We start from the raw sequence: 13,862 nt of genomic DNA on the forward strand, positions 1-13,862 counted from the left end.
GGAAAATCAACTGTTTTGCAAAGATCGCTAAGCACTTTATATCTGACTTTAAAAGCGCTATTAAAGTTGTTGTAAGAGATTATTCAATAGGGCAAGTGTCACACAAGGTCATTTGCTTACTGAGCTTCCATAAATTCAGTGAAAGAAGGGACCTTAAGCTGCAACTGGGAAATGAGATTTGAATTAGATGAAGGTGGAGACTGAACATGAGACGGTGAGCATGGGCTACAAGGTGATTCTCCTCCTACAGATGAAGCAGACCCAAACGTAACATTAGAATAAGTATGGACTACCACAGAGGAAGTGGCTAGATTTATCTGCCTTCAACATGATTCATCCGCTCACCACTGTCCTTGTCTTTCCTGTGGTCACTGAGAAGCAAAGCTCTCTGGTAACTTCGTTCTCTCACTTGTTCCACAGAGGTTGATGCAGTCCTGGAAAAGAGAAGCACAGTTTAAATTTAAGAGGCTGTGCTCCCACAGACCAAATTTAGGACAATGTATATGCAAATACTGTGCCAGAAGAAATTTACAGTGTTTAAGAGCCAAGTAACTGGTTGTACATAAGGAATGTGATTTGTTAAGTATTTCATAACTGTTTTCTCCCACTACAAATATAACTGATTTCCTGCAACCCTGTTACATTACAAGAACTGACAATTCCCCTTAACATGGAAACAGCAGCTGTAGAACTGGGGGTGGTGGTGGTGGCTATCTTTTCCTAAGCAGCTGAAAAGTCAAAACCTACAATAATACTAATTCAAAAAATAAAAAGTTGCAGATACTACTTTGTAGTCTCAGTTTTTTAGAAAACTCTTTTCTTCCTACACTGAAAATATGTTATTATTTTTTCTTTAATAATTTGCTCTTTAGTAGTGGCTTCACCCTTGTAAATACTGCACAACTTCAAATGTGTCTCTGTTTAGACTTCTACACTTAACTTGCCAGACAGTCACATCTTTCTTATAATCAATTATGTCTGACAGTCACGCTAAGATCAAAAAGAACATGAACAACAGCACTCTACAAAACTAAGTTTTTCTTTCAGGCGAGAACATACAGCATTACTCTCCAATAGCTGTTGTACTAAAATAAATGCTGGTGCCATTTTCTGCAGGATTACTGCAAAAACTTACTAATAAATTCTTTCCTGTTGAGCCTGTTTCCACATCCTTTGCTTACAATACAGTACCCCAGTTTCTGCATGGGGAACTTAAAGTCCCTTTTCAGTGAAGCTCTGAAGATTGCACTTACGTTCTCCCTTCAATTGGCTCTATAACATCCTTCTAGTCTGGAATAGCTGGAGCATCTGAGCAGAAGGACGTTCAACTTCTCACCCCATGTTCACCCCAACACTGTCAGGCCTTCCCTACTGCATGAAGAACATCTGCAGGGTTTACTTTGTGCTAGTAACATTTTGGAGACAGCGCCACCACAGCTGACCTTCTACCTTAAGGCTACCAAAAACGCAGTGGAGAATGTTGTGCAACACTTGTACAGACTGAAGTCATTCCATCTCATCCTCCTTCACACACTATCTCTGCCCAGGATTTTTGGTGGCTGGAGTATCTGGCATGGCATCCAACAGAGCATATGGTCTGCACACAGGGGAACCATTTAACGATGATAAACGATGCAAGTATCACCAGCGCTCTTTACCTGAGCAGAAGGAACTGTTAGGCAGACTGCATGTAGCCCTACACATTGCACTTAAGTAGCAGCAAACACCACAAACACATTCCAACCAGATCACAAAAAAAACAGGCTCCTAAATTCTTCCAGAGGCTTTTGCTAATCAATACAGATTATTCTCCTGTTCCACCCATCTTCCCTACAATACTTTTGGAAAGGTTTTGAGATTTCAGATGAAAAACCTCTTCACAAAGAAAAAGCAGTGGAGATACAGTAATGTGTGCAGAGCCAAGGCCATGCTGAAAATCCAACTTCAGTCTCTTCACAGGCAGCACAGCATCCTTCCCATCCTGCCACACTCTCCTCCACACACTGTAGTAGCAAGCACACAACCCAGCCTGTGCAATGGTGGAGAGAGCACACCTAAACACGCATTCCATCAAAGTACAGGTTGACACCTGTGCTTTGTCTATGCAATTTTACACTCTACAGAACCAGGCAACTTGCCTTGCTCAAACCAATTTCTACTTTACTCTGAGAAAATAAAAAAGCAAAGTGTAATGAAAAGTGAAGTTAACCAGTAGATTATGGGTAATGTTTCCTATCTTCTAATCTGTATGACGTATCTTCTCTATTTCTGGTAATAGAGAAGACAACCCTTTACTAATGGGGAAGGACTTCCAAATAGTAATACCTGTATCAATGAAAACTAGGTTTCAAACAGAAATGACTTAGAATTAAGTAATCAGTTCTTCAGCACTTCAGTGCTATAGTGCTGTGGCTTACCACTGAACTTCTGGTTCATTCTTCTCACTGGCAGATGATTCCTTAATTGTATTGTTGTTGCCAGTGTCTTCTGGAGCTGCGTTAGAAGCAGTAGTTGGCAGTGGTACTGGCAGGTTTGCAGCACTATCAGTCTGCTCCCCATTTTCACCACTGTTGTTATACCCATCATTAGCACCATTGTTACTACTTATATTTCCTGCAGCAGCAGCATGAGGAGATACAGTAACCAGAGGGAAGTTCTCTGTCTTTGAGCCACTCTTTCTAGCTTCTCGTTGTCTCTTACGGTATTCTAGTAAGGATACCTAAGGAGAGAACAAAACAAAATAAAACAATATTAGAAGGGAAGCTCACTTGTTTCCTTTCTCATAGTTTTGATTAAATGTATTATTTCAGTAAGATACACCATTTACTTGGTTCTAAAGACAACAGATTGCTGAAGATGTTTCACCACACCTGCAGTGCATTTACAGAGTACTGAGCTACTAATGGCTCTAAGGACAATGTAAAAAAAGATATATGCTTCTGGCAAGAAAAGAAGTGTGCATTCTGCCTCAGGGAAGTGGCAGCAGATGATGCAGGTTAGCCAGGACAGCTGCTGAAGTTGTACTATTGGTTGAAGCTACAAGGGACTTCACAGTTTTTCCTGGAACTGCAGCATTACTAAGAGTATGCTGACACAGTAAAGCTAATTTTAAGAGATGTCACATCCTGCTCTCAGTCTGACTCCCTCACATGAAAAACCCGCGACACTTCTGCTTCATGCAAAGGATTCTCTCATCCCTGCATACATTTTTGTTAACATACAGAACTCTCAAGCTTTCTTTCTTATGTTGAATTTCTGCCTTTACTGCACTCTAAAAGAGACTTATGAAGAACATATGCTAAATTCCAAGTAAAGTTTCTTACGAAAAACAACTGACACATGAAAAGAAAAGTGGCTTCTTGTTTATATGTATGTATATATAAAAATCACTATGCAGAAGCTTCCACAGAATAAAACACAGTTTAACAGGAAATTACTGTGAGAAAAATAAACTTTCAAATGTTTTTACTATATACCTACAGGATTTGATGCAGAAAGCTGCAAGTAGTGTCATACTTTATTCAGTACGTTAGTAGCAGAAATGACATTTCTACTACTATCAAAATTTCTAAATGACATTTTGCTAGTTTGGTAGAAATGGTATTTAATGGCTTCAAATCCTTCCTTCTGGTTATCAACATCCTACTCTGAACCATCCAAGAAAACAACAAATTGAAGTGCAATAATGAAAAGAAGTTCATGTCTAACTGGCCTAGTCCTCAGTAAGAGCAGACAGCTGTTTCTACAGGGAAAACCACCACAGCATCCTGCTTTGTTTGCTTTCAAACACATCTGTCTATTAGAGACTCATCTAAATGTCAGGGTAGTAAGAGTTGAAATATTTGGTTTTTCACAGAAAAAGAAAGAACTGATCTTGCTTTCACACAATCTGTATGATTTCCACATCCTATATACTTGGGATCCCTTGAAGGATACTGCTTAAAGACAGTTTAAGTATTAAGAATGGATGAAATCTGTCATGTGGGTGCTATGTACAAGACCATATTGAAATGGGTGAACTTGTACAATGGTGAGAGAAAAACAGAGGAGCAAATGCCCACAGAAATGTTGAAATATAGGAAAAAAAAAGCCATTTAACAACTGCATAAGGACATTTGTGTCTTACTTTATCCTAGGAAAAGGCTTCTATTATTCTCCTACAAAAATGCTGAACTCTACCTTCTCCTTAGCCAAGATGCCTTATCCCCTTTTTACACCATGAAAGATGCTTTTTTTGCTTGTCCTTGGAAAGCCTAAACCCCATTCTTTCAGAGGCACAGATAGATCTTCCCTGGTTATTTCTTCAAACCGAGCCTTTTAGACAGGAACCCTATGTGAATGTCAGGGGGCAGCCACACTATTCTGTGTTTGGGGGATTACTGTAGCATAAGCCTTCAGCAGTCACACCCTGGAAGAATCCTTGTCAGCAAGAAAAAGGGGGCAGAGGGTTACTGAAGCACTAAGTGCTTCTGGGATTTGAAAACAAATTAGTTTAACTTTCAAAGAACCACATGAATTTACAGAAATTTCAGCTTGTTATGACTCTTATGATGGTAGTATGCATTCTGTATAATAGATTATATAATAGTGTCATACACAATCCTTTCAAACCTGAAAAGTAATTCTTTATTCAACAATTCATGTAAGCCTTATGAAATAAAAGTGAATTTGTACTTATTACTTAGAAAAAATACATTTACTAGTGCATGTATGCAGCTTTACTTTTTGCTGTTCATTATTTCCCCTGAATAATGTCTACTACATTGTAGTACCTAAAGATCAGCCATCAGCTGGATTTTACTATATTATGGTTCTTCCTGTTATACAAGTATCATTAGCAGACTATGTGAGAGGGAACAAATGATTCTTAAAATTACAACCTTCTTCTTCTGTGGAGGATTCTGGGGTGTGCAATTTCCATCCATCAAGCTGTCGCTACTGACAGTCCTTCCAAAGCCAGATGCAATTCCATCTTCTGAAGTACAAAAAACAGATGCTTCCATGAACATGCCTCTAGCATCGTCTTGAATCAGGCACTTTGACTCACTTATTCTGAATCCACCTCCTACCTCCAACTGATGTGAAGGGGTCAAGTCCCTCAAATTAGAATTCATTGAGAAATTTACACCTGTCCTGTCGGGACTTTTTACCCAGGAAGAATAAATTGTGCCCCGCCCACAATGAGCAGTTTCTAGTTGGCTGTTTGAATCAGTCCTATCATGTGGGGGGGCTTCCAGGTTTTTATGCAGTGCACTTTGCTCAATTACTTCGAGTCCCAGCTGGAGGTCTGATACAGATTCCATTTCTCCAGTGCACTGCCGTGTGACATCAGTCCTATTCCTTGGACTGGAATATCCAATAGTCTTGATTTCTTGTAGGCCCATTTCTGTCAGGTTGGAGTTTCGGAAAGAATTCAGCGCTAGAATTGATGCTCTATCATAACCCTGCGTGAAGAAAAAGCATGTCAACTAGTTTTCCACACCTGAAAAAAACCTGCAATTATTCTGACATTCAGTTGTGCCTTTAAGTCTGATTAAAGGCCTTCCAGGACCATGAATTTATCTAAACAGTTCTACAGCAACTTATTTCTACAATTGCCATGTACTAGGTAAAAACATTTTAATAAAATGCACATTAACCCAAGCCAAAGTAAGCTTTAAATGCCAGGTTTTATTTATGTAATAGGCAGAGGAAGGGGAGAAGCTTCAAGAGGAACAAATCCCTGACCAGGAAGGCACAAAGCACTTATTTCAATTCAGCATAAATAGGATCCTCTGCATCAAAATACGTATTACAAGAAGAACAGGGGGGAACTTTTCTGAAACATAAAATCCAGTATACTATAGAAAGGAAAAAATATAAATCTTAAATTACAGAAACATCTTCTGTACTTCTTAAAACTTAACCATGAAAACCCCAGCACAGATCCACGTCTGGAAGCAGCTTTTCTAAACCAGTATGGTTTGTCATGAATCCTTTTAAAATTGTTCGTATTACAAAATGAAAGTTCCTAAGTAAAGCCGTTCTTCTGAACCAGATAAACATCAAAATAGTCAACTACAATGGTTTACACAATTGTTAAATTCAGTCAATATTCAGTTCAGTCAACAGCTGTGACTGCATGAAAAATTTTGCATATTTTTTCACCTAAAAATAAAATATCCTTATTTGTGTTTAAGTCCCAGGAAAGAGTATTTAGATCATTCATTTACATGACTCACCAGAAATGAAAGTCTCCATTAGTATAACCCACTGAATCTTTTTGCTATTACTTATTTTTACCCATTCCTTTTAGGTGCCATTAAGTTTACAGTTCAACATCTTTATGCAAACAGCACAATTATCAAACGCAACTGGAGCTCCGTGTTGCTGTAGAACGCTTCCTGTGCGGCTAGAGAGGTCCCTGTGGAAGTCTCATGTTTCACAACCACACCAGTGGCCTGTCCACCTGTCTCAGCCCTGCAGCAGGATATATCCATCCCCCAGGCTGGGAGTACCTGGGCACATGCCACAGTGCTTGCTGTTCCTGAACTAATCCACCTACAGCCATTTATTAACTTTGTGCTCTGCTCTCTCACACTGAGCATAATTAAGCTCTAAAATAACAATTAACAGATGTTGGTAATGAGGAGAAATGTTCATTTAAATCTACAGCCTGAAAAGCACCAATGCTGGGTTTCTGCTCATGTCCATAAATGGCAGTAGTTACTCCTTTCCAAGACAGTTAACGGGGTTTTTAAGTGATACAGAAAAAGATGAGAGAAAACCCAGTTTAAAATAGGAAATGAGTAAAGTGAAAATACAAAGTAATAAGCAAATAAACCCTGTAGGGAAGTGACCCTTTACATTCCAGAAAAACTGCAATGGCTGGTGAAAAACATTCATGAAGAACAGTTCAGCCATTCAGGTGAAACCAAGATACCACTTGCAGTTTTAAAGCAAATATCCTTACCTCTTGACTGTAAGCTCGCCTTTTCACTTCTGGGGAACTGTCAGGTGAGGAAATATTCTAAATAAGTAAGAAGAAATTGTAAGTCAATTTCTTTTTTAGCCTGGAGAAATATAAAATACCCCCTTTTAGCCCGAGTACAAATACTGATTTACACACGAACGTCTAGATGCATTCTCTGAACACAGTGAAATTCACTGTAACTCTCACCTCAAAGTGCATGGCATTTCCATGTATACATGGAGTTACAGGAGTAACTGGCGAATAGATGGGTTTGTAACCATTTCTACAAGCTTCATCTTCTGTTTTTACCCTAGGAGGGGTAGCAAACAATGATGGCTCGGAGGCAGTGATGTCAGCATGAGTCGGTGTAGCATATGGAGAAGGAGTAGGTGTGGAGGTTTCTGAGAATGCAGACTCCAGCAGCTGATACAGTCTTCGTTTTTTTAGTGGTGTGGTTAGATCTGCGTGTTAGAATCAGAAAAGAGATGATCTAGATACAGTAATTACAGTTGTTTATGTACTCATGAACATTATGAATTCCACAGTAAAAAATCAGTAAGATTACAAAAACCTCTTAAGGGCAGGCTTCCTGAAAGATAAACTCTTAACCACCTACAGGCCTCCTGAAAGCAAAACTCTTCACAGCCCACATTTATCACTAACTGAAATATCGATGAAAGGATAATGGAAAGAATTGTCTATGTTTCCAGAAAAGGAAAGTCAACTAACTTCAATGCATGTTTAAGACTGTTCAGCTACAAAGAGGAAATTCCAAGTTCAGGACTGCACACAGAAAATATCTGATACACTCCATACCCTTACAGAAGTATGTTTAGTTTTTAGCACATTCCTATTTCGTATTATGCTTACAAGCTTAGACAGCTTTTCCCCTATGTGCAACATAATGCCCTGTATTTAAAAGGAATTTTGAATATACAGAACAGCATAGAAAATTAATTTTTAATCTAACCCCTTATACTCGTAGTCAAAAACATTAGCCTTTTGCTGACTGTACACACTATGAGATATGGTGGTTACTCATCTAGTATCAACTATCCATTAAAGGGGGGAAAAAAAATCCCAACCACTATGCAACTAAGCATTTCTTTCAAAGAAAGTATAAGGAAATAAGCAAATATCCCTGGAGTTTTCATTAATGTTACTTAAAAACATGCTCCTCCACATTCACCTACTCTGACAAAGCTCTTATGTACTGTATTAGTGAAAGCTTCACCTGTTAAAGAACAGCTGTCATTCAGTAATATAGGACTCTTATTTTCACCATTGATGGCTGGACTTCTAGACCTCTCTTGTGATGGTGAGTTAAATCTATCAATCATTGTTGAATTTTCTTCTTCCAAAGCCTGCTTCAACCAACGCTGTAATAAAACAAGCTCAAATCAGTGCCTTAACAGTTTAATGATAAGCATTTCAAACCATGTTCCACATGACAGAACTACTTTGCTAACCAGGTTTGTTCTGCCTGAAATAGTGCTAACAAATGAAGACTCATCTTTATCTGGGATGGGGAACCATAATGAAGGGAAGCATTACCTTCTTACAAGAGCCAGTAATGTTTTCCACAGGTTCTTTTTTCCTCCTCTTTTCTGAAAGGAATGGTGAAGTAAAACGAATATAGTGCTTTGGAGTTGAATATACATGTGGGCTGTAAGTGAGACCTGGTAAAGAATTCAGCTGAGTAGCCAGAACTTCAGGGTCTGTAGTTATGCGCAGAGGCCTTTCTGATAGACTGTCTGTAGGCTTCCCCGTTTTATCACTCTTTTCACTTAACCATTCACTGACCAAGTGCTAAGCAGAGAGAGAGAAAGAAAATTAGTGTTTTATACGTGGTTTTATCAGTGGCTTTTAAGGTTTTTTTAGTCTAATTATTTAACTGCTACACAAACCAGAAATCTGCTAAGTTGCCAGTTTGCAAGTTTAAGAATACAAAGGGCAAGAATGAGGACAGTTTTACTGCAATAATGGAGGCAGCAGCAGAAAGAATCAGTATAGATTTGCTCAATATACCAAAGTTTTGAGGGTTTTACTTTTTGGGTTCTATTTGTTGTGGTTGCTTTTTGCTTGGTTTTTTTTTTCCATTTGTTTTTTGTTGTGGGTTTGGTTTTTTTTTTTTTACTTTGTAGACTAACATTTAGTTCTTTTGTATTTAATTCTCACTGAACATACTATACAAGTGCCCAGATCAACTGTACTTATGATGTGAATTCAGTAGCAGAATTCCAAGACAAATTTTAAACTTGAGCCCAAGCACCTAAGCTGAAGAGAAATAGTGTGATGTTAACAGAACCAAGAAAACTCCTCATCACAAAGCACTAATGAGACTAAAGAATCTTCCCTCCAAACATGCATGTAATTTTTGAGCGTTTAAAAGCATTCACTTCAGAACAGCCATCTCAAAAGCATTAGAAGGTAATGATTTCCTTTGACATACTCTGCTACCATTAAAACACTTTCTAAAGGATATGATGAACAAAGGAAGGAAAGGCAACTTTTATTTCCTTTTAAATTAACAGCTTTAATTATGTTTTGGTTACATAAATTATTTCAGCTCATTTAGAAAGTACTTCCCTTAGAAAATATTTGTTCCAAAACTGTACTGCAAGACATATTTTTGGAAGTCTCTTCAAATCCAAACTAACTTTACCAATGCACATTACATGCACTTTTTAAAATCTCTTAATTTATTACCAGCCTGTGGCTATATAATGGTGATTTTTAAATAAATGAGTCAACATTTTGTTTTAAAAACCTATACACAGCTGCAGAGTGATGCAGCAGCCTGTGATTTTTTCTAAAGCTGTTAAGGTCCATCCTCTTCTCCCCTAGCCCTTAAGAGACATACCTTTTTTGTTTTAGGATACTTAGTAGGGCATTTATTAAGTGCTGGAGCTTCCGTTTCAGTAACCATTTCAGTAACAACAGTTTCTGCTTCAGGCTCAGCTACCAGTGCAGCATTCTCAGTTTCGTTGTGTTGTGAAGTTACTTCCACATCAGGAGAAGACGGCTGAATATCTGAACACATGCTGACAGTTCTGTGTCGTCTGCGTTGTTGTCCAATATGAGTTCTACTCCGAGAGAAGCTTTTTCTCTGTTTAGCTCTATTAACTTTGGCTGGGGTAGGCTTGGTGGCAGCTTCTTCTTTTGCTGGTTCCTGGTACAAAAGAAAAGTCTAGTAAACAGATCCCACACATACGTAACGCTATGTATCTATCTTAAAATAAAATTTACATGTCCAAGAAGCCCCTACTTTGCTGCTGCTGTTAGGACGAAAATACTTCAGAAATAGTATTTCTACTCTTCTTTAAGGCAAACTACATGATCTCCTGCATTTTCCTCCCAAGCATCTGCCCTATCACTGGCAGAGTATTCACACACACCAGTCACTGCTTAGATCACCAAAGATTTGTGCAAGAACTGCCATACCCCACTCATTGACACATAAGCTAGAAATCAGCTTCTTACATCATGATGTCTTTCAGTCTAATATCCTTTTTGTAATTAATAGTTTACAAAGTGGTTAGCATTTTCACAAAAGGTACTTAATAGCATGCTGACAGAAACCACCTGAACTGAGAATCTGTAAGAGTATTCACAAAGTAAGAAACGTACTAGTATCCAGTGACAACAGAGTAAAAAACTTTATGAAACATTAAGTAACATCTGCAAAAACTCAGAACTTCGGCTTAGTAATTATTTTCCTTTAAAAGAAAAAAATTATAATCTATTCCTGAGAAACCCACTGAAAAAGCAAATTGTTCTCCACTGGTTATAGAGTAAAGCAATCTCCTGCACCTGAAGCCAACATCGGTACATACGTCCTATCCTGAACTTCAAGGAGAGGCTGAATTATGCTGCCTTGGTGTGTGCTCACCTGCATTAAGTAATGTAACTGAAATTCCTCATAAATAAAATCTGTACATGTTTTCTTGGGTGGGGGAATAAAAAAAATAAAACCAAGAGCTAATATAATGTCAAAGAACTACATAAAATTTGGTCAAATATATTTGAGTTCAGAGGAAATACACCCAAGTATTTAATATATCTTAAAGTGCAGCTTGACATCCACTGATAAAATACCCCTATTTTAAAGCTAGCTTAAAAATAAAGTTCCAGATAACTACCTGAATAAATTCAGCATCATTGAGAATCTGTGCTTCCTTGCATTCTGATTTAACCTCAGTTTTTGCTGTGCTGATTCTTTCCAAAGCCTGTTCTCTTCTTTTTTCTCTCTTTTCTAGTCTGGCAAAAGCTTGCAGGATAGCTTCCATCTTCCGTTCTTCTCTTGTCTGAGGATTTAATAATAATTAACTTTCAGTCAATCTTTTGTGTATGTAAATGCTATTTAAGTACTTCAGAACATGTTCACTGTGTGTTGACATGAAGATCAACTTCAGCAGAAGCTCAGAGGAAAGGGAGATGTTACAATGACAATGACTAATTATTACAGACTTCTGAAGAAAGGCTTGCATTCATGTCAACCCTGACAAACAAGAGGAGTCCTGCTTTGGATTTAAGAACTTGCTCAAACAATGATTTACTAATAAATCACTGGCCTATAAGCAGAAAAAAAAGAACACACCTCTGAGCCACTTACTTGCATGTATAGTATTTATAAACAGTAAAACACTAAGGATATAAAATACATGTATGAAATAACCAACAGTAAGCCCCGTTAGCTTCTGACCCAATTTTTCAAGTGCCACAAACTACATCAAAACATACAATCAACACCCAGGAATCACTATTCAAAATAAGGTAACATTAGGTCACACAGAGGAACTGAATTTTCTATCTTCAGGTCCTAGTGCTGTACAGAAGCAGATCTCTTCACCTGCACAGAGCTGTGCTTAAGACAATACAGAGGTGGCAGAACTGAGGGCTTCTATTACAAACTTCTGGGCATTTCTTTATAAATGCCTGTAGTTCTAACAGTGCATTGATATCCACAATGTGTAGATACCAAAGAAAGAATACCCACAAATATATTGCTTGTATTAGCGAATGAGGAACCGAGGTATGTTTTGGCACTGAACCTGCCTGTGTTTGCTTGGTAAAATACAAACAAACTTGCAATTATATGCAACCCTTATAATGGAGCTAGAGAAATAGTTACATCTTTAACTACTACAGCAACTGTGCTGTAACTACGTTTCCCAGAGTGTTTTACTTCTGTAAGAATACAAAGTGCCAACAACTTCCTCCTACCTCCCCCCCCAAGAAATAGCCACAAAACCCAGTACATTCAACAGTATTTGGTGAGAATCATTCCTCAAAAGCATGACAGGACACTGCTGTATGTTAGTATCAGAGCTCATGCTGCGATTCTTCATATTTTGTAAGTAAAATCTGTATTTTAATGAACAGATTTTGACTTCTTATGTCTCGAACACAAATCTCGTAATTTCTGCTACTGACAGAATTGTACAAAATACCGACCAAAAGGAATGTACATCCCATCCCAACTCATCCCCCTTGTTTTCTAAGGTCTGGGCAGATGCAGACAGCTTGGTGCCACTTTAAACAAACAATTAAAATTAAGTTCCAAATATTAGTATTTCATTATACAGCTTGGCCAAGATTTTGATTGAACTGACAATTTAATTCAAGTGTCTCAAATTTTGAATGCCTAACAAAACAAGTGCATTTTAAAATGACAGTTTTCTTAACGCTGTTCTACCAGCCTCACGAAAAGTCCTGACTTCCAATGCCATCTATAAAAATGGACATTACAAATAACAAGTAGTAATGAAGAAAGAAAATAAATTCTAGATATTTCTACAATGTCTTTTTTAAAGGCAATAAGAAGTTATGCATGTGAAGATAAAAGCAGCTTTTTGTCAGAAAGCAATGATCAAGCCAGATGAAGTGCTCTCAAACAGCAAGCCTTTCGTTTTAAGCTGAAGTTCATGTAAGGATCTGACTTCAGATATGCTTGGATTCTACAAGCCTACAAAAAGGCAGCAATTAGCATGGGAAGAGCAGGTGTCACTAAGCCTTAGTGACAGCTTTAGGCAACTACTTGCTTCCCAACTTACCATCTTCCTTTTCCTTTCTGCAATCTGTTCCTCTGATTCCATTTCTACTTCATTGCTAATGGGAGTTTTTTCTTCTATATCATCAATAAAATCTGGCTCCTGAAAGATGGAAATGACTGCTTTATAGAAGCTCTACTACTCTTGCAAGCCAGGGAAAACTAAAAGCTACAGAGAATTTAGACTCCTCAGATCAAAATTAACTAAGCCAGTAAGTCAAGACAAAAATGTAAAAAAAAAAAAAAAAAAACAAAAACATCCCAAATATTCACCTGTATCTTTGTAATAAAGCTGTAAATATGATCACCTGCCTAGATCTATTCCATTCTGAGTTTAGGCACAATCTTTAATATACTGCTCTTACTGAAATTTTGGGTTTCCATCCCCACTCCCCACCCCACCAACCACAAAAAATACCCCAAAATTAAACCTTCAAACCAATAAAAACTTTTGGGCACTATAACTAGCCACTAACCCAGCCACTTTTTAACCAGTCAAAGAATTAGGAACTTTACATTACACACCCATGAAAAAAAGGCATTAGTTTTAGTGAAACAGAATGAATGTCAAAGATGGTAATAATTACATCAAAGTTCTTCTCAGCTTGAAAGTGTTTCCTGTTAAAGTCACATTTTCCATTTAAACTCTCAGTACAGAATCTAATGCTGTGTCACACCATAAGGAAACACAAAAGTTAGCTAAGAATGGTTTTGTTTTGAAAAAGGAAAAAAACCCCCACCAAATGAAACCCAAACGACCCCAAACCATTAGAGTGCCTTTGAAAGGAGTGCAGCGTTCACCTGTCTTATATGCAATTTCATTTTTACGTAAAGGACTAGAGAAAGTATTTACATTTC

At 37.8% G+C, this 13,862-nt stretch overlaps 1 protein-coding gene across 3 annotated transcripts in view; it reads right to left on the bottom strand.

The window, feature by feature from the left end:
- Positions 1-13,862, bottom strand: part of KMT2E (lysine methyltransferase 2E (inactive)) — a 58,367-nt gene that overhangs the window by 3,293 nt on the left and 41,212 nt on the right. The window contains exons 14-24 of one of the 3 annotated variants that reach the window (XM_034062769.1): positions 13,009-13,107; positions 11,095-11,259; positions 9,816-10,124; positions 8,507-8,761; positions 8,187-8,331; positions 7,160-7,413; positions 6,953-7,009; positions 4,881-5,444; positions 2,418-2,719; positions 346-434; positions 127-244 (exon numbers count right to left, since the gene is read on the bottom strand). In XM_034062769.1, coding sequence (XP_033918660.1) covers positions 127-244; positions 346-434; positions 2,418-2,719; positions 4,881-5,444; positions 6,953-7,009; positions 7,160-7,413; positions 8,187-8,331; positions 8,507-8,761; positions 9,816-10,124; positions 11,095-11,259; positions 13,009-13,107 — 2,357 coding nt within the window. The remainder of the gene's footprint in view (positions 1-126; positions 245-345; positions 435-2,417; positions 2,720-4,880; positions 5,445-6,952; positions 7,010-7,159; positions 7,414-8,186; positions 8,332-8,506; positions 8,762-9,815; positions 10,125-11,094; positions 11,260-13,008; positions 13,108-13,862) is intronic. The other 2 variants (XM_031048302.2, XM_034062768.1) reach the window with 2 other exon arrangements.

Source organism: Melopsittacus undulatus, chromosome 5 (genome assembly GCF_012275295.1).
Source record: "Melopsittacus undulatus isolate bMelUnd1 chromosome 5, bMelUnd1.mat.Z, whole genome shotgun sequence".
Lineage (NCBI taxonomy): Eukaryota > Metazoa > Chordata > Aves > Psittaciformes > Psittaculidae > Melopsittacus > Melopsittacus undulatus.